Source organism: Amia ocellicauda, chromosome 11 (genome assembly GCF_036373705.1).
Source record: "Amia ocellicauda isolate fAmiCal2 chromosome 11, fAmiCal2.hap1, whole genome shotgun sequence".
NCBI classification, from domain to species: Eukaryota; Metazoa; Chordata; class Actinopteri; order Amiiformes; family Amiidae; genus Amia; species Amia ocellicauda.
The window spans coordinates 6,891,857-6,911,027 of NC_089860.1; the positions used below are offsets into that span (position 1 = coordinate 6,891,857).

Consider the following 19,171-nt stretch of genomic DNA (forward strand, 5'->3'; position numbering starts at 1 on the left):
TTTTAAATCTCCTGAAAGTGTCAGGTATTTTTCCACCTTAAAGATACTACAACAGAAACAAATAACTGAACCTAATCCACTTATGTCTGCTATTTAATTTGTCAAGATGTTTTCAGGTTATATTCTGGATTAATTCAGTCTTCTGGTGCTAAACTCTAGGTGCCCAAGAAACCCATCACCAAGAAGGAGTCAAAGGAAAAGCGAGAGATCGAGGAGACTAAGGAGAACCAGAAGGCAAAATCTGATGACTCGGGGGAAGAGAAGAATGGAGATGAGGATTCGCAAAGATATGGACAAAAGAAGAAAGGTGATTGGTTGATAGACTTTGATTGTAAAGCAGTTAACCCTCTTCTTCAAAAGCAGACGGCTTACTTTCTGTTCCTTGCCTACTACATGCTATGGCCCAGCCATGTTCCTCTGCTTTTGTATGGTGCATGAACATTTTTGATTTGTGACTGCTGCAGTCCATGTACATCAGTACGCACTCTGATGATAGGTGCTGGGCCACGTCATTCTTAATGGAAGTTATTCCCTGTCCTCTTTGCATGCAGTCCACTGAGGCAGCCAGCAGGCAGCTAGTGGAATGGCAAGACAATGTAAAGATTATTGTTGTGTAACCAGAGCCAGGGAATCGGTTCAAATCCAACAGTGGCTAGAGTACACATTGTCACTTAAATGTGTTGTGCAAATTATATCCCAGTGATTTTAACGTGCAAACAAAAGTCTCAAAGGCAATTTATTGAATTGAAAAATGCAACACGTGCAATTCACTTTATCCATAGGAGAGAATGACACCGCACGTGACCTCTCAGAATTCTGCAGTTTGTCTTCACAAAATACAATAACACTATCAGCATAATTTATTGCTTTATGCTATCTCACCTGGGAAAAGGCTAAATGTGAGGCAATATGCTCCAAGAAGATAATTTCTTGGAAGTTTGCCATGTTATCTGGTTTTAGCTTTTATCTAGTTTAATGTAAGATGACTTGGCAAAAATGCCACATTTTCAAAAAAGTGCACAAAACTAGAAACATTCCAACTGATCTTATTATCGCAACACTATGGTCATTGGAAGCAACTGCAAATGCTCAAATGGAACCTAAAGTTGGAAACAAAACAAGAGCTCTTATGATTAGATACAATTAATAACTGCAGTTGGAGAAACATCAAGTATTAACAAATAATCGATCCTGAAGCAGGAAAGGAAAAAAGGCACAGAAGTCATTGTATTAGATGTTATCGTCCCTGCCTCATCTTCATTTTATTGGTTAACCTTTTTGTGGAGCAAAACAAGATTGTTTAAATTTTAAGCTTGTTGAATGTGAATATTTATTAGTAAAAACCCTAAACCAGGTTTTCACAAACATTTTCAAAGAATTACAAAGTATAGTTAAATACAATAATTGCAGAATACATCCTGGTGCAAATGAGATAAAACAAGTGCAGAACACAATATGGCTCCATCTCTGGTGTGTGTTCCAAGGGCAGGGTAGTCATAAGTGTAGAAGTTGTTACAGTAGCTTTCATCAAAGAGCTAAAATACATTAGTAATCGAGAGTAAATCGGTTCAATCAGGTGGTGTATGAAAGTGCCAAGATGTCCGGGAGATGTTGACTGAAGTGCAGTAAGATTACAGATAATCTGAACAGTCTGAATGAAGTATGCTGTTTTTTTTTCTTGTAGGAAATAAGCATAAGTGGGTCCCTCTTCAGATTGAGGTGAAGTCTGAGGGTCCCAGAGAGCGCTCCGCCTCCCGCAACAACACTCGCCAGAACGAGCCCAGCAGACTGCCCTCCAACAACAGGAATGACCTGAGAGGTGAGGGAGGGAACAGCCTTGTCTTGACAGTGTTACAGGAGTCAGATGTAGCAATGTAACCAACATCAATCAGGGATATTATCACAGGTCTCTTCAGAGATGAATCTGAGAGAAAAACACCTGTTGGGCAGGATGTGTTCCTACAGCCGTGGTCTTCCTGGTCTTTAAACCTCGTTGTGCTACTGTCAACTGTGGCTGGGAGTTCCCTAAGACTTGGCTGAGGGCCACCTGGGTGGGGTGTGTAGGAGCAGGCCTAGTGATCCTCAGTTGTCCGTACTCCAGTGCCTCCCAGTGGCTTCTTGGGAGACCTGCAGATCTGAATGATATTGAGTCTTGACTGTGAGTGAATAGGTTTTTTGTTTTGTTTGTTTTTAATGCCAGATATCAAAATATAAAAAAAACATTAGTGATCCAGTTTGGGCCTGTGTGATTTTGGTGCAGATGTTAACAAGTGATGCTTTTTGTCCTGGCAGACTGGCACAGTGGCAAGCACGAGAGAGAGTGGAGGGATGACCACGACGAAGTGTCTAGTGTGAAGAGCGAGGGCGCGCCCTTCCGTGGAGGATTCAGAGGTCGCGGGCGGGGCAGAGGGAGAGGTCGGGGCCGTGGCAGGGGGGGCAGCAGAGGTATGTATCCTATAACATTAGAATGATAAGCAAAGTCTTACCAACTTTATCCTCATTTATTCGTAAGCAGTCCTTAGTGATAAAACTGCTAGAAGAAATTCACTTTTTTTTCCACCCAGTATCATACATAAGGGTTGAAGATACAGTATATTTAGTATTTACCATTTATTGATGTTTTCTGACATAAAAATGTCAGACGTTTGGTGAGACGGTGGACCTCTCGATTGGGCGGTCAGTTAAGGTTAAGGAGACCGCTTCGAAGTATGCGGATCTCCAGTAGGCTAGGAGGCAGCCACAACAGCGCCAGTGGAGCTACCAACAGGCAGTGGCTGAGACCAGCGAAGCCTCCTCTGAGCCCACAATAGACCAGTGCCCCGCAGGCGATGGGTAAGAATAGGCTCTCCAGCTGGAGACCTAAGGGCTGGGGAGACCCCCGGCAGCCCCCTGCAAAGCCGCAGGAGTGTCAGGGACGCTTACTTCCGTGTCCCCATCCTCCTGGTGCCAGCGCACAGGAAATGCCTGCGCTTCGCCTTCCATGGCCAGTCGTGTGAGTTCAGAGTGCTGCCTTTCAGCCTCTCACTGGCTCCCCGCACATTCTCAAAGTGTATGCACGCAGCCTTGGCACCCCTCTGGGCGAAGGGGATAAGGATCCTGATTTACCTGGATGACTTGCTTGACTGTCACTGTCCTGGTGGAGAGATCAAAACACTCTGTGCCTCGGTTCCCCCCCTCGGATGCCCACACAGGCAGGAAGTCATCACCACAGATGCCTCAGTTACAGGATGGGGAGCTGTCTGGAATGGGATGGGAGTCAGTGGCATGTGGAGCAGTCTCTGGTCGTCTGCTCACATCAACATGCAGGAGTTGCAGGTAGTGCAGCTGGCACCGCACCACTTTCGCTGTGTTCTGACAGGCAGGCATGTCCTGGTTCGGACAGACAACATGTCAGTGGTGGCCTATATCAACCACCAGGGGGGCCTACATTCCCCCAGACTCCATTGTGTGGCGTGCAGACTTCTCTTGTGTGGCACAGCAGTCGGCCAGGGCCCCCTCCACCAGGGCCCAATATACTTACAAGTGGTCAGCCTTCCAGAACTGGGTTCTAGGGGCACGACACAGGATCCACACGTCTCTCATGTTGACAATCCTGTGCTTCCTGCAACATGGGAAATCTACATCCACATTGAAGGTATGTCTGGCTGCCATCTCAGCATGCCATGATAAGATTGACAATGTCTCCCCAGGTGCCCATTTCCTGGCAGACCAATTTCTGAAGGTTGCAAGATGTTTGAGACCAATAAAGGACACAATTCCAGCCTGGGACTTAATTCTGCAAGGACAGAGCGGTGCTCCCTTTGAGCCCATTTCCACAACGGAGCTCTGCTTTCTCTTGCTCAAGGCAGCCTTCCTTGTAGCGATAATGTTGGCAAGGAGAATTAGTGAAATTCATGCCATGTCTGTGAATAAAGCCTGTTTGATCTTCTCGGGAAGCAACGACAGTCACTCTGAGGATGAAACCGGCCTTCCTGCCCAAGGTCGTGTCAGCGTTCCACATAAACCAACCTGTTGTCCTGGAGTCTTACCATCCCCCTCCACATCCATCAGATGAGGACCGCAGACTACACACACACTGCCCTATCCAGGCCTTGAGGCGCTATATGCGGAGGACTGCGCACAGCTGCAAATCCGACCAGCTGTTTGTCTGCTACAGTTCCACCACCAGAGGGAGGGCGTTTTCAAAACAGCGACTGACGCACTGGGTGGTGGACGCGATCCGGCTCACCTACGAGACTGCTAATGTTCCCATGCCTGAACGCATCTCAGCACACTCAACGAGGGGACAGGCCACGTTTCTGAAAAAGAAAGACAGCCATTATTCTTCAGGGGGTCACTCGGCCAGACGACCTTCATGATGAAGAAATGGCAGGCAGCTGCAATCAGGAGGAGACTTTTCACAGACGCTGGGGGTGGGTCTTCCTCATGCCAGCAGTTCCCCTATTGAGCAGCTTTGGTACTTGTTTTCTGGCAGGTCAGAAGGCTCTTCCCATTAGTTAATGGCTGGCTGGCTTTTTCAGGGAACCGAGGTTATGATAATAACCTATCGTTTTCTCTACTGTTCTGTGCAGGAATATACCTGCACAGAGGAAATCCAGGTCTTTTGTTGCAGACTAATGCTAATTCCACCCCCCTGTGCATGGAGTATAAACAGTTCTTTAATTATATCAAGGACTAGCTTTTATGAACTGAGCATTTCACTCTGGTGCGTTGAAGGTAGGTGGTTGTTAGTTTTGGCATTCAGTCTTGAAGCTCGGTCAGAAATCCCTTTCTTGTATTACTTTTTTTTTTTATTCTGGGGGTGGGGCACCAAATGGAGCATCTCTAATGTGATTTTTATCCATTTACATTTCTCTGTGGCCAGGAATGTATTTTTCCTGAATTTCACACAATTTTCACACAAGCCCTCCTGCAGGATATCCCACTTTATACCCAGCAGATTTTCCTCGTATTTGGTGAATTTGTAAAAGAACATCTGCTCAGAATTAGCCAATCAATTCATTTAAGAGGAAAGCAATAAACCTTTAAATAGCTATGTAAGTTTAATTCAAAATGTTGTTAAAAGGCGAAAATGAAAGATGACTAACGGCAGCAAAACTTCCTCTGATTGCAGGTCATTTTGACTACCAGTATGGCTACAAAGGCTATGAAGGCAAGGAAGGGCCTTATGGACAGAAGTACAACAGTACTGTGACTTACTACTATGACAACATCAGCAGCAGCGAGATCTACTCAGTGGACCAGGAGCTGCTGAAAGACTACATCAAGAGGCAGATGTAAGAACAGTTGCAACCCACTCTGCTTCCCTGGCCCCTTTGTTGGATTTGCTTTTAAAATTGACCATTCCATATGTAAAGCAGAGCTGTGTGAGAATTAGCTGATGGTGACATCTTTTAGTGTTTTTTTTATTGTATTTTAGTACATAACAACAAGATTATATATTCAAGGCAATGCAAGCACTGGTAAAATTCCAACTTTCAGAGTCTGAACTAGTTACAGGGATATCTTGTTCAGTTATGCTATAGAATTGTCAGTGACAGTCTCACACTAAGCAGTATCAACAGCCATAATACTTATTGTATTTTAGAAGGGTAACATTGAGGTTCTTTATTTAAATTGAACTCCTGTGCATTTTCATTGTCTTTCACCAGAGAGTATTACTTCAGTGTGGATAACCTGGAGAGAGACTTTTTCCTGCGCAGAAAGATGGACCAAGAGGGCTTCCTTCCAATTTCCCTCATCGCGAGCTTCCACAGGGTGCAGGCCCTGACAACTGATATCAACCTCATAGTGGAGGTAAGGAGTGATTTTTAAACCTCCTTCCTTTGACACTGGTACTAGGCGATTTAATTTATTTTTAAGAATTTTGTTCGAGAATGTATACATTTTGTTAATTTTATGTTTTCCGAGTTGGTTGAACACCGAGTCAGCCCAGAGACAGCTGAGGTTTCCAGTTGATTGCGATGGAATTGATTTCTGTCGAGTGTCAGTCAAGCTTTACACATGCACTCAATCTTCACTATGTTTAGTCAACTGGAATCCCTTTACTGCCTCCCCTAGAATGAATCTCTGGCCAGCAAATGCTATATATTTAATTTGATATGGATAGTTTAATGAACAATATTTATTAAACTAAATAAATTGCTGAAAAATCTGGTTTCCAATGAAGGACATGAACAATCTGAGCTGCAGTCTCTATCTCTTGCCTACATTGACAGTGTTGCAAGTTATTTGTTTTGCCTCATGTTCTTTTAAACACGCGTGTCATTTGTTTAGGATGGATGTAGTATAGCCAAGCCATTATGAAACCTGGTCACTGTCTAACATTGTGTAAAATGTAGGCTTTAACAATCAACTGAATCACACTTCCTCTGCTACAAAAATACCTACTTATTAATTACTAATCGATAAACTCATCCTTTCATGGATTCTATTCACTGTTGAATCCATCTTGGTCACACCTCTATTAAAGCACCTTGAGTGATTCAGCTCGCACTGTATCTTACCATTGGTGTTTTTTCTGCTCCAGGCTTTGAAAGACAGCAAGGAGGTGGAGATTATTGACTTCAAGATCCGGCGCAGAGAGGAGCCAGATAAGTGGCCACTCCCTGGCCTTTCTGCACCAGACTATACCCAGACTGACTTCTCCCAGCTCATCAACTGCCCTGAGTTTGTGCCCAGGCAGCCCTCTGACAAACAGACAGGTGAAATTGGAAGCTGCAGCAGATCAGTGGATTTGCAAAACCCTTAAATGTCATAGCCTGTGTTGCTCTGTGCCCATGTGAAAATTGAGTGATGGTATTCAATCCAATTTCAAGTGTGGATTTTTGTATTTTTAATTTTATTCTGAGTAATACATTAAGCTATGTAACGCACAGTATGTGGGCTCAGTCACGTAAGATCTGATGCTTGACAAATGCACCCAATGGCAGGAAGTGTAGATGGTGCGACTTATATCATATCTTAATCAGATGTGTAATGGGCAAATTAAGTACTACATTAAGAGCTGTGTGGATTTCTGTTTATATGCAGTATTTTTATTTTTGTTTTGTTCCTTCTTTCATAAAGTGTATTCCTTTTGTATTGCCACAATTGTAAGCACTGCAGAAATGGTTTACAATCCAATCCATCTAACCTGTATATGAATATTGGTTTAGAAGGAGCGATTTTAAGCAATGAGGTCTTGGCAAATCCGTGTTCAAGAAGTGCAGTTAATAGTATGTCTTTATTGGCCTTCCTGTTATAACTAAGCTTTTAAAAATACTTTATCTACATATGAGTAGCATGCTGCCTGCTTAGACTAGTATAAAAGTCCTGGATGTTTAAATTTGTTTTAATTACCTCATTTCACACAGGATTTGTTCGAGAGCTTTGTTCCAGGGAAGTGAACAAGGGATCAAAAAATATATATAAATAACCGAATTCCAAGTAGGTTGGTATAGTAACCTGCTCACTTCCAAGTTATCTAATTGACAGAGTCTGCTCCAGGGTCTCCGCGAGCCTCCACTCCAGCGCAGTGCAAGAATGAGGATGTGAGCAACCTGAAGACCATGCCCAAGGGCCTTTCCGCTAGCCTGCCAGACATGGACTCTGAAAACTGGATAGAAGTGAAGAAGAGGCCCCGGCCTTCACCTGCTAGGCCTAAGGTTAGGCCTCTTTCAGTCTGGCAGTTAACATTTTCATTTTTACCTTTTCAAGTTAATCAAAAACGCCAGATTGAAGGACACCACAGCCAAGCTCTTTTTACAAATTACATTACTAATAATGTTTAATTTATGCTTTCAGCACAATGTTCAGATGCCTGACATTATTCCTAAATCCCAGATTAATGTTTTCAATTAAGATGTCTTAATGAAGACAAATATGATTTAGCTTTTCTACTGGTCACTGAATTAGTTGTGAAATTGATATTTGGACAGGATTATTTTTTAATTGACCTTGAAAACGATGATTATTGTTGTACTACATGCCAACGATGCGTATACCAAACATTAATTTCAAATGGATTCATTTGACCTGCAGATTGTAGTTTGACAAGAAAATAAATGCCACTAATTCACACTCTGGTGTTCTGCCTCTCCAGGTCACTTGAGCATGCTTGACTTTTTTTGCTTAACATCGCATGAAGTCGTGGCTGGTTTAACTAGGCATAATTTCTCCACTTAGTCAGAGGCTGAGACTTTTAAATTGGTAAACTAAGACTGATAATTAGTTGCTTGGTATTGCGTCTGATAATTTTTCAATTTGTGTTTTCCATTCGCCGGAATTTAAGTGTTGCGTGTACAAGCCTATATGTATTATATGACTATTTGTATTTGAATGACATGTTTTTATACTTATTTTTGTGCGTGAGAATCTTCATTAATATAAAGCTGTGCTTGAAGGTTGAAGAATAAAACAAGGCAACTTTCTTAGCGGCAATCATACTGGGTTTAATAATTGGCTGGAGTCCACTGTACACAGTGCTTTGTTTTATAAATAGTCTTTAAGACATGTTGCAACAGACTTAAATGCTATATTGCACAGTCGGAAAGACCTTAAGAAGACAAAAGCTATACTTCATACTGGCAACACTATCTGACATCTTGCTCCCAGCTCCACTCTCTCTTATAAACATTTTTTTCTGTACACAAAAAAGTGGCCAAGGAAAACCAGTGTCACAGATATACTAATAGAAGTGCACATACAAATATTAATATTACACTCTGTATATGGGTTCATTCCAAGCTGCAATGGAAACTAAAACAATTTGTAGTGTGAGAGCCTTGGACTAGGGCTGCGTCCCAAATCGCACACTTGCTCCCTACACCCTTCGACAAGTGTACACTTTGTACGAGGGTGTAGGTGAAGCTAAAAGCGCTCAATGGGACACACTTCAGCGTCAGCATTCAACGCCTTTGCCTTTGGCCGAAAAAGTACCTAATGCAGTCTTTTCTTGTCATCAATCTCTGTATTTAATTATAATAATAATTTTGAAATACACTTTGCTAATATCACCTCCTAGTTTTATAGGATACTACTTTAATTAAATGATAGTTTCCAAAACATTTTTTTTGGTTGAACTTTCTAATCGTATATTTAAATCATGTTATATAATTTTATTTTATCTATCTATGCATTAGTTCCTTGATACGTAATTTAACAATTTCTACAACTGTCTAGCTAACATTTATATACACCCGCCGCTGCCATATTTTCCCAGTTGACTTGTCTCCGCCTTTAATGCACAGAGTTCTGGGACTTCAGCACTAAAACCCCTCCGCATCAGTGTGTTCTTTTGTACACTCCGCCGAAGGGAGCATTAAAGGGCACAAACAGCTCGATTAGGCTCCCTTCACTCGCTCCCTAAGGGTTTGGGACACCCCTTTTAGATGGCCACCGTAGTACTTCCGCCCCACAAGGGAAGGGAACGAAGGTACGATTTGGGACGCAGCCTAGGTGTTCATCAGGTTGTTCATAGCTGTAGCTCCCCCCACCCGAGACGCAAAGTGCAAATGAAACCGATTATTGATGTGCATTATCGATATATGATATTGGCTATCAACACAACCCTAGCTTGAAGTCTCATGATGGTTAGTTTACAATTAAATTTGTTGCAATAGATATTGTTTTAGGCTTTGTAATATTTCATCATATTAACCTGAAGTAATCTTCTGCCCGGCAACTGCTTAATAAATCTGTCTTGATATCAGTATTTTCACATCAGTGACATTGTGATGTATGTGACATTCTTGATAAAACATGAATATGAATGTGACTTTCAAAGCCTATTCTGTGCATTTCTTATAGTGAGGTTGTGATTTTATGGAGGATGGTGAAGAAGCAAAAAAAGTAATCAAATAACAAAACTAATATACTATAAAAATAGGTTACCAGTCAGTTCAGTGTGGTTTTCTTTACAGGCCATGCAGTTTATAGAAATGGTATGAATGTTGACTGGGGCACGAATGCTCTCTGTGTTACAGAAGGCGGAGGAGCCGGTGAGGTCCCCCACCCAGCCGGGCCCAGCGCCGCGTGAGGAGCAGGATGAGCCCGAGGAGTTGGACTTCATGTTTGATGAGGAGATGGAGCAGATCGATGGACGCCGCAACACCTTCACTGACTGGTCGGACGAGGACTCGGACTGCGAGATCGATGACCACGACGTCAACAAGATCCTCATTGTCACACAGACGCCCCCCTACCTCCGCAAGCACCCCGGTGGTGACCGCACGGGGCACCACACCTCCCGCTCCAAGCTCACCTCCGAACTGGTCAAGGTCATCAACGATGGCCTCTACTATTACGAGCAAGACCTCTGGGATGACACCTATGAGCCGGAGTACGCCACCATCAAGGTGAGTGTCTCCCTCCACCAGGAGCCCAGGTTCATCCAGTTTGCAGGCAGCAGGGAGATCTGTTTGTTCTTCACAAGCATTTGATTTACTGTGTGTGGGATGGCAGCACAGGAGTAAGCGCTCCGCTGACTTGAGTGATGCCTCAGATGAGATCACATGGCAGCAAAGTCATAATTCCCAACTAATGTCATTTTAGTTGCATTGAGTGCTTGCCAGAAGTCATTTTATTTACATTCAGGGAGTGTTTCCTACACACTGCATAGTATGCATCTTCATGATGACGCATCAAAAGTAGCATGTACACAAGATGCCTGTAACTGTTTTTAAACTGTTCACATTAATCCACAGTGCATGAAGGTGTTACAGCATTGAGTGAGAAACCAGAATGTATGTTTTATGTAGAGATCTTTATACCAAATGGTTTTTGTAAAATCAGCTAGTAGTAATTCAGTATACATGTTTATTTGATATCCTTGCTGCACTGTTTTGATAATGTTACTTGAGTAGTATTTTCTGTCCGGTTCCGGTTACATGGCTATTCTTACCAGTTCTTTCAAGGCTAGTTGAAATTAGTGATTTTTAACAAACACAAGGCTGTTTCTGGATGTGCCAGCACTGTCAATAGTCTTCTACAGGAGTGTTCTTTGTCACTGATGCTATTGTGGGATCTCTTTTGTACCTTCCATTCACATGGCGCATCCAGTGAACCCGGCAGTGTTGTTTGGAAACGTACCTGTTTATAAATAAAACCGTTTGTGCCAAAGTTGGGCCTATTTTTTTGCGAACAGGGTTTTGGGGAAGATGGCTCTTCATAGATCAGAGGTAATTAAGAAAATCGGAGGGGATTTTTAACCTGGACTTTAAATCGAGGGCAGTTCTTGTTCTTCTTTAGAATCACTGATGGATTGATTATTGATGGAGTGTGGTCTTGTATTATCCTTTATTTTTTTCAATTAAAATTTGTCATGTGCACATTCTGCTCAGTGTGGTATTCTTGCCTTAAGTTGTAAATATAATTTAAATACAATTTGTTGATGTGTATGTTTTTCCTGGGATCTCTTTAGACGACAAGGACATTGTCTTTTTTCTCTTATCTACAGACATTGTTCAGAGATGCACAGAGCTAAATGCATAGAGAGGTGTGTAAATGTAACGTTTTATATTTGATCTCCTGTGTTCTATGCGGATCTCTGCAGCAAGAAGTCGAAAACTTCAAGAAAGTGCACCTGATCAGCCGGGAGCAGTTTGACTGTCTGACCCCAGAGCCCCCCGTGGACCCCAACCAGGAAGTGCCCCCTGGCCCGCCCCGTCCTCAGCAAAGTAAGCCTGTCTTCATCAAGCCTGCCTGAGATGTCAAAAGGACACTGCTTGTATCTGATACCATCTGAAGTTCGAGAATTAGTGAAAATTCCTGATCATGTTTAGGAACAGGGGGGAGAAGAATATATATCTGCCCTTTTTCCCCCCTGTTCAGTCCCCACAGTCTTGTATTTGACAAGATTTAATATTTTTGGCAATGAACATTCCTGGTCAGAGTTAGGGATAGGGAAGACCATTGAAAGCAGCAACCCTAATCTGTGGTCTCTTACTTATGTCCCTCTTCCCTCCCCCCTCTCTCTCTCTCATTTCAATCTCAGACCCCACAGATGCTTTGGCTAATAAGCTTTTTGGTGCGCCAGAGCCATCATCGATGGCCCGCTCCCTCCCAACGACAGTGCCTGACTCGCCCAACTACCGCAGTGCCAGGACGCCGCGTACGCCGCGTACCCCTCGGCTTAAGGACCCCACACAGACCCCACGCTTCTACCCAGTAGTGAAGGAAGGCCGGCCTGTCGACGCCAAGGTAACGAGCCGATCTGGCCTCTTGCATGGCAGGAGAAAGTCTCGGCATCTCACTGGAATCGGCACAAACTTACGTATTGGCTAAACTGATGGACAACGTGCCTAGTATCAGAAACTCTTTACATTACCATGACCTTTAAAGGTTCATAGTTGAAATCGGGAAAATATTAGTATATTAGCCATAGATTTTTTCATTCAACGCTCTCTGAATGACAGCTGTAAGACTTTATATCCAAACCGATTATGTGTATTATCTGTGAAGAGGTGTATTTAACAACTGAAGTAGTTGAACTCCTCCAGCACCCCTGTATGAAGATAGACACAATCTGTTTCAGGGCCTGTTAATGAGTTGTAAGTCCAGTAGCTGTGGCAACAAGGTTTTGGGGGAAAAAAATCTTGAAATGAGGATGATAGAAAGTGTCGAACAGATGTTTCCTGCCCATGGCTCAAATTAAGGGGGAAAAATGACATGGTGTCAGGAATGATTTTATTCACTCTAAATATATAACTGTAACCTATATGTGCTGGCTGGTAAGTTTTTATTAAATTTGAACAAGTTCATTTTATACGTTTTAAGATGAGGGCTGCCAGTACATACCAGTATTGATGCCCCCCTGTCTAAACGCAGTTCAGTCTGCTGCAGTCTTTCTTGACTTGCCAAGATCAAGTGTGAGTGTGTGTGTAATTGTGAACCCTATGATCATGATTTGAAAGTGTGAAATGGGCTCCCTGTGCTGACACCGGGTTTTGTCCTGCAGACCCCGCGCAAGAGAAAGACCAGACACAGCTCCAACCCTCCTATGGAGTGCCATGTGGGCTGGGTGATGGACTCGAGAGAGCACCGGCCTCGCACGGCCTCAGTCAGGTAAGAGCCCGGCGGCACGGCACCCACAGCGCCCCGGCAGAAACTTACTGCACAGCTGTGGTTTCACATGGTTCACTCTAATTCTTAATCACCGTTCTTCGTCTTCTACTCCCTTACATTGGTCTCAGAATATGTCACAGATACATAGAGTAAGAGCAAGAAAACTCAACTTGCTTAAGTCCTAATAAGGGTAAGGGTAACGAGGAGAAAATACAAAATACAGCACGATATACTTCATAGATTGCGCACTAGGAGATAATGATGAACTGCTGAGATTGGGACAGATTTCCTAGAATATGATTGCTAGTATCATGTTTTGATTTAAAATGCCTAAATACATTTTCATACAAACTGATTCTTCTTTTTTTGTGTGATTTCAGTATATTTTCCAGTCAGTCCTGGAATTCTGCCAGCACATATGTCTACTGTCTCTGTGAACCATTTATACTGTTTATAACCATTTTCTGGAAAGTTTTATATATATATATTACACTAATTATGATATACACCCAATTGTTTTTACAAAAATTTAATGTTTAAAAGTCCCCTGTTAAGTTAGCCAAGTAAGTGTTTTAAGTGTATACTAGAAGGTTGATTTGTTTCTATTCTTTACTGATCCCCATTTTGTTCTCCCCCCTTTTTTTATTTTATTTTATATATAAAGGAATTCCAAAAGCTTACAGATTGGCCTCAGACACTGTCATTGTGGATCTGATAATTGAAATTTAAGTTTTTGTCGTCCCCCCCCCTCCCCACAAGAGACAAAAAGGGAAGCGGTTGTGTCCTAGGCAAAGTTTTGAAGATCACTGTTAATGTCATCGGACCTATCTTAATCTTGTGTTGAGTCAGATTAGTTTACAAAATCATTCTAGTGGATATGCTATAAAGACAGCATCGGCTCTTGACTGTAAATGGATTCGACCCCATACAGGGTTGCACCTACTCTTTCAAAATGAGTAATTTACAGCGCCAAAGTAATTTGAATTTAGCCAGAGTCACCCTGAGGAAAAGCGGTTTGCATCCTTTTAACTCCTTTCCCTTTCAGCTCGAACGCTAGTCCCTCCGAGGGAACGCCGGCCCTGGGAAATTTCGGCTGCACCCCACAGTCCCTGCCCAAATTCCAACACCCGTCACACGAGCTGCTCAAGGAGAATGGGTTCACGCAACACGTCTACCACAAATACCGCCGGCGCTGTCTAAATGGTCAGAACCCACCTCCCCTCACCACACCCTTAACTGCACCCCACCTCCCAACTGCAGTCCATTCTCATGACTTCGTTTCATACGACGTGTCACCTTCATATTATCAGTCCAGGAAAGAGAATCCAATTGCATGGATGTAGATAATATACAAGACTTCAGCTTTAGATATGATTTTTCCCAGTACTAACTGACACTTATTGCAACACAGTCTGTTATGCCATAGGCTAAAAACTTGGATACAGCAACCTTGATAAAAAATAAGTCAATAAAAGGGTCCAAGAACACCTGTAAAGATGCATCGGGGTTCACTGCTGTTTGAAACCAAGTGCTACTCTGTTCGCCCTTTCCTTTGTTGCATGACCGAAGCTCAAATTGAATTTCCCCCTCCCCCAACAGAACGAAAGAGGCTGGGCATTGGGCAGTCTCAAGAGATGAACACGCTGTTCCGGTTCTGGTCGTTCTTCCTGCGCGATCATTTCAACAGGAAGATGTACGAGGAATTCAGACAGCTTGTGGTGGAGGATGGCAAAGAAGGATACAGGTAAGACTGCACTGCTCATCCTAAAGTATTGCCCAGTAACCAGTTATACAAATAAATGAAGTGTGTTTGAGAAGAGATGTGAATGTTACAAATACAGTTGATAGACATGGAATTATGAAACAATCACTTTTCTATTGCTTTGATCACTGTTACATGTACAGAGACATTTGATGAATACAGTTTAGTGAGATACTTATTTTTCCCGGTGGTTACTTTAGGTGGTACCTGTGAGCTCACTAGATTTGAAGCAATATTGTATGTTAAGTGCATCCTGTACTGTTTTGTTCTAGATATGGGCTGGAGTGCCTTTTCAGGTATTATAGCTATGGACTAGAAAGGAAATTCAGACCTGACATATTTAAGGACTTCCAGGAGGAGACCATGAAGGACTACGAGGCTGGTAAGGAATTCACAGTCTGAAGTACATGTAACCATTACATATGTAGAGTGGCTTTAGGCTTTGTGTGTCTAATGGTCTACAAAGTTCATTTTAATGTATAAAAAACAAAGCAGGTCTTAATGTACCTTTTTTGTTTGCCTCTTCATGCGAACAGGTCAGCTCTATGGTCTTGAAAAGTTCTGGGCGTTTCTAAAATACTCCAAAGCCAAGAGCCTGGACATCGATCCTAAGCTACAGGAGTATTTAAGCAAATTTAGACGTCTTGAAGATTTCAGAGTGGATGTAAGTATTAAACTCGTCAAGCCAAACCACATCAAAAGTGGTTCTTCAGTGTGAGTTTTAATTGGGGAACAGGTGTGTAGTAACTGCTGAAAGCCTTTTCTCCATTTTTTTTTTTTTTTTTTGTCCATTTTGAATGTGACGTAATACTTTTATATAATGTTGTGTATAATGTTGTTTATTCATGCAGAAGCTTGTGGGTCAGTATTTGTTTTGGTGGCGGTCTGACAGAAGATTGCAGATGTGACTTAATTTGTATCAGGGGTCAGACATTGCAAAAGTTTAATATACTGGGGAGGGGGAAAATGTAAAATAAACAGCCAGTCATTTTCTTAATTTTTTTTTCCCAGCCTCCCATGGGTGAGGAGGGAGGGCGGAAGAGACATTCGTCAAGTGGAGAGGGCAGACGCCGCTACCCCTCTCAGTCTTCCAGCCGGCCCGTCAGCCAAGCCGGGCACAGCCCAGTCCAGCCCTTGCAGGGGGGTCCCCGAGATGATGCCAAAAACCTCAGCCAGAGAGCAGCTGCTTCCACAACAGTGTCCGAGCCCAAGCCCCAGGAGTGATCCGGGGGGCGCGGGCGCAGTTTAATTTAATTTTAATATTGTTTTAACCACAGGGGGTCCAAATGTTAATGCAAGCATGAAAAGAAAAGAAACAAGCAGTGCTGGTTTGTGGTGTCAGGATCGATGCTCTTCCTTTTTGAAGTTTTTGTTTGTTTAAACACCAACATTTCATCTCTGAGAGATAGACTGAAAGACTACTGAAAGAATGAAGAAGTGCTTGTTTTAATTTTAAAAGTTTTTGCAAATGCAGCCTTTCATTCTAACCAGGACAATCATGTATTTTTTTTATTTTTATTTTTTTTCAGTTTTGATGGATATGGTTTTTGCCACCACTTAAGCCAATGGCAAAATAACTATTAGTGGCTCCCCGCTCCCTCTCAGTCTTTGGACCCCCTTTCCCAATGACACCATGATCTGGGCTCTAGGACGACGTTTCCTTCCTTCCTCAACTTTAACCTGGACCTTTGTCATTTTGTTTAGAAGGTGGATTGGAGACTTTTGTGTTGAAAGTAAGGTTTACTTGACTGGTTTGGGGCAGGCTAAAGAAAAGAAAGAAAGAAAAAAAAAAAAAAAGATGGGGGGGAAAAAAAACATTAAAACAAAACTTCATTACAGACTTGTACCAATCCCTCATCATGAGCAGGATCTTTAAAAGTTGCCTTATTTTACCGCTTTTTGCTTCATTTTACGCCTGCCACCCTTAATGTTGTTGTTGATTGTACAACATTTAATTGCAATGCGAGACTGCAGGCATCATACAGTGAAAGTTGTCAATTCCACCAACAGCTTTTTGTCTACCTTTTTGCTGGTTATCGTCTTCCAAGTTTCATCTGGTCTGTTACAAAAAAAAAAGAAAAGAAAATCCTAGTGTGGGTGCATTTGCATTTATGAGCTTTTTGTGCTGAAGTTCTGTGGGGGGACACTGGTACCCAAATGGACATATGTTTGCTTTCATCTTTCATGGAACTCGAGATGACTGGAATTACTAATTCTGAATACTTGAAAAAAGAAGAAAAAAGAAAAAAAAAAAAAGTTATCACAGTACACCTTAAGTTGTGGGTGCTTTTTAATGTCATATTTATCCAACAATGCTTGAAAAGGATATCTTGAGGCATAAAAATGCTGCTTTTTGGAACAAATTGATTGGTTGCTTCGGTACGGAGTGCCTAAGGTGTCTTAGCCACACAGACGCATCTTGTAAATGCATGACATGATAAACAAATCGAAAACAAATGACGCAGTTTTCTAGGTATTAGCTAAGTGATACTTTATTCCGCACACACACTATGCTGCCAATAAGATAGACCCTTCCCTTGACATCGAAACCCTGTCTGTGCGATGAGAGCACTATGTTCTTGCCCTGAAAAACTGCATTTTTTTATATTGTTTTTTGTTTTATTCCTTTGGAATTTCCATCCCAGTTGAATAGGTGAATCTTCGTTCTGATAAAAAAAATATATATATATATGAAAATGTAATGCAAATCCCTATTGAGGTTCCTGAGATTTAAGTTCAACCTGACCATTTATGACTTTTTTTTTTTTACTCTTTCAATCTGACCTCCCACGTTTTAATTATTTTGTTTATAGAAAAATCTATATATTTTCCCTACATGTGTATGTAGTATATATTTTAAAGAAATGGTCTCATTATATCTTTTTAATGCTTTTAAGTTTTTATTTTTGCTGTGTTCTACTCTACAGATGGTTATATCAGTGTTGCATATGTGAAATAGTTGCCATCACTATGTATTTCTAGACCATGTGATAACAAAACAAAAAAGGGAAATTGGCATCAGAGGTCTGTGTGGGAAAGCAACTTTAGATTTCGGTAAAAGGGTAATGCAAAACCAACGATTGAACATGAACATTGCAGGATTTAATTTTATTTGGTTATTTGTTTTTTCGGTTTACAAATTGCAAGTCGGGCGCAAATTTGGTTGGAGCCGTCTAGACTTTCCATTACATGCTTATTGAGCCAAAGTCAACCCTTTCTGTTTTCATTTTCTCCTGAATTTTATAACAAAAAGGTTAAAAGATGTTAAAGGGCCCTTGAATTGGCAGCAGCAGATCTGTCAGCTGAACAGACTTTCCTTGCACCTCTGTAAGCCCAACCCCCCCCCCATCAGTTACTCAACTCCCTGACAGCAGAGATCTAAAATGTGATTTTTATCCCCCTCCCCCCTCTACCATCTCTGCTGGATTTTCCAATTGTCTTCGTGCTTTTTTTGTTTGTTTGATTGTTTTTGTGTTATCATGGTTGGAATCTTTAAAATTTAAGGATTTATTTTATTTTATTTTTGCTTTTATTATCGTGGGCTTTGTTAAGGGTTAAAAGGAGGCTGTAGATCTGATAATTGATTAATAACTTATGAAGCGTTTACTTTAAACCCCAAAACATCTTCTGAGCCTGTACTTTAGTCCATAATCCTCTGAGAGGATGTGAAGAGAGAGGTCTGTGTGCACAAGTTCCCAGGGGCCCCTTTCCATAAAGCATTTGCAGACCCGTACATTTTGAAAGAGGCTAATTCTTTATGAATCGGAGCCCTGTGTGTCAGCCTACTTACGTTTTACTACAATCTCTGCTAAGCAGCTGGCATGCCTTTTTACTGTTCTTGCGTGTCACACTTTTTCACTAAGGATAGGAATGGTATCGGCCCATTTTAAAAGGGTGAGGTCATATTCTACTTGAGTCCACTTCTATTGGCTTAAAAGTAGACCGCAAATGATGTCTGGGTGCAGAAAAGGACAAAATTCCATAAAGCCATATAAATAAAAATAGCTGTATATGATCCATATAATGTTAATAGTTCATTACAATTACAATATCCTAGACTTGTCAAGAGTTTAAACAATAAAAAAAAAAAAAAAAAACAAATATATATAAAATGGAAAAAAATGTAAAATACTTGAATGAGATCTTGTATTATAACATTTAATATTCATATCTGCTTTGTAGGCTGACGTGATTCGCTATTAGTGTTCTTTGTAATTTGTAGTAATTATGCTTTTCCTTAATAAATAAAAACACACAAAATGTACAAAAAAACCTTAAACACCACCTTGCAGACTCCTGTGCTTTCTTTCCGAAGTGATCTTCACTGCTTTGAGCATTTTCTAATTTGTCGATTCAGACTTGGGC

At 41.7% G+C, this 19,171-nt stretch overlaps 1 protein-coding gene across 1 annotated transcript in view; it reads left to right on the top strand.

Annotated features, from left to right (window-relative positions):
* larp1 (La ribonucleoprotein 1, translational regulator) overlaps window positions 1-19,090 on the top strand; it is a 31,741-nt gene extending 12,651 nt beyond the window's left edge. Inside the window, exons 4-19 of the mRNA XM_066716475.1 lie at window positions 160-307; window positions 1,685-1,819; window positions 2,293-2,445; window positions 5,114-5,276; window positions 5,652-5,796; window positions 6,530-6,704; window positions 7,477-7,646; window positions 9,966-10,337; window positions 11,534-11,657; window positions 11,975-12,180; window positions 12,938-13,044; window positions 14,090-14,247; window positions 14,644-14,788; window positions 15,079-15,188; window positions 15,343-15,470; window positions 15,818-19,090. Coding sequence (XP_066572572.1) covers window positions 160-307; window positions 1,685-1,819; window positions 2,293-2,445; window positions 5,114-5,276; window positions 5,652-5,796; window positions 6,530-6,704; window positions 7,477-7,646; window positions 9,966-10,337; window positions 11,534-11,657; window positions 11,975-12,180; window positions 12,938-13,044; window positions 14,090-14,247; window positions 14,644-14,788; window positions 15,079-15,188; window positions 15,343-15,470; window positions 15,818-16,030 — 2,652 coding nt within the window. The 3' untranslated portion in view covers window positions 16,031-19,090. The remainder of the gene's footprint in view (window positions 1-159; window positions 308-1,684; window positions 1,820-2,292; window positions 2,446-5,113; window positions 5,277-5,651; window positions 5,797-6,529; window positions 6,705-7,476; window positions 7,647-9,965; window positions 10,338-11,533; window positions 11,658-11,974; window positions 12,181-12,937; window positions 13,045-14,089; window positions 14,248-14,643; window positions 14,789-15,078; window positions 15,189-15,342; window positions 15,471-15,817) is intronic.
* The last annotated feature ends 81 nt before the right edge of the window (window positions 19,091-19,171 follow it).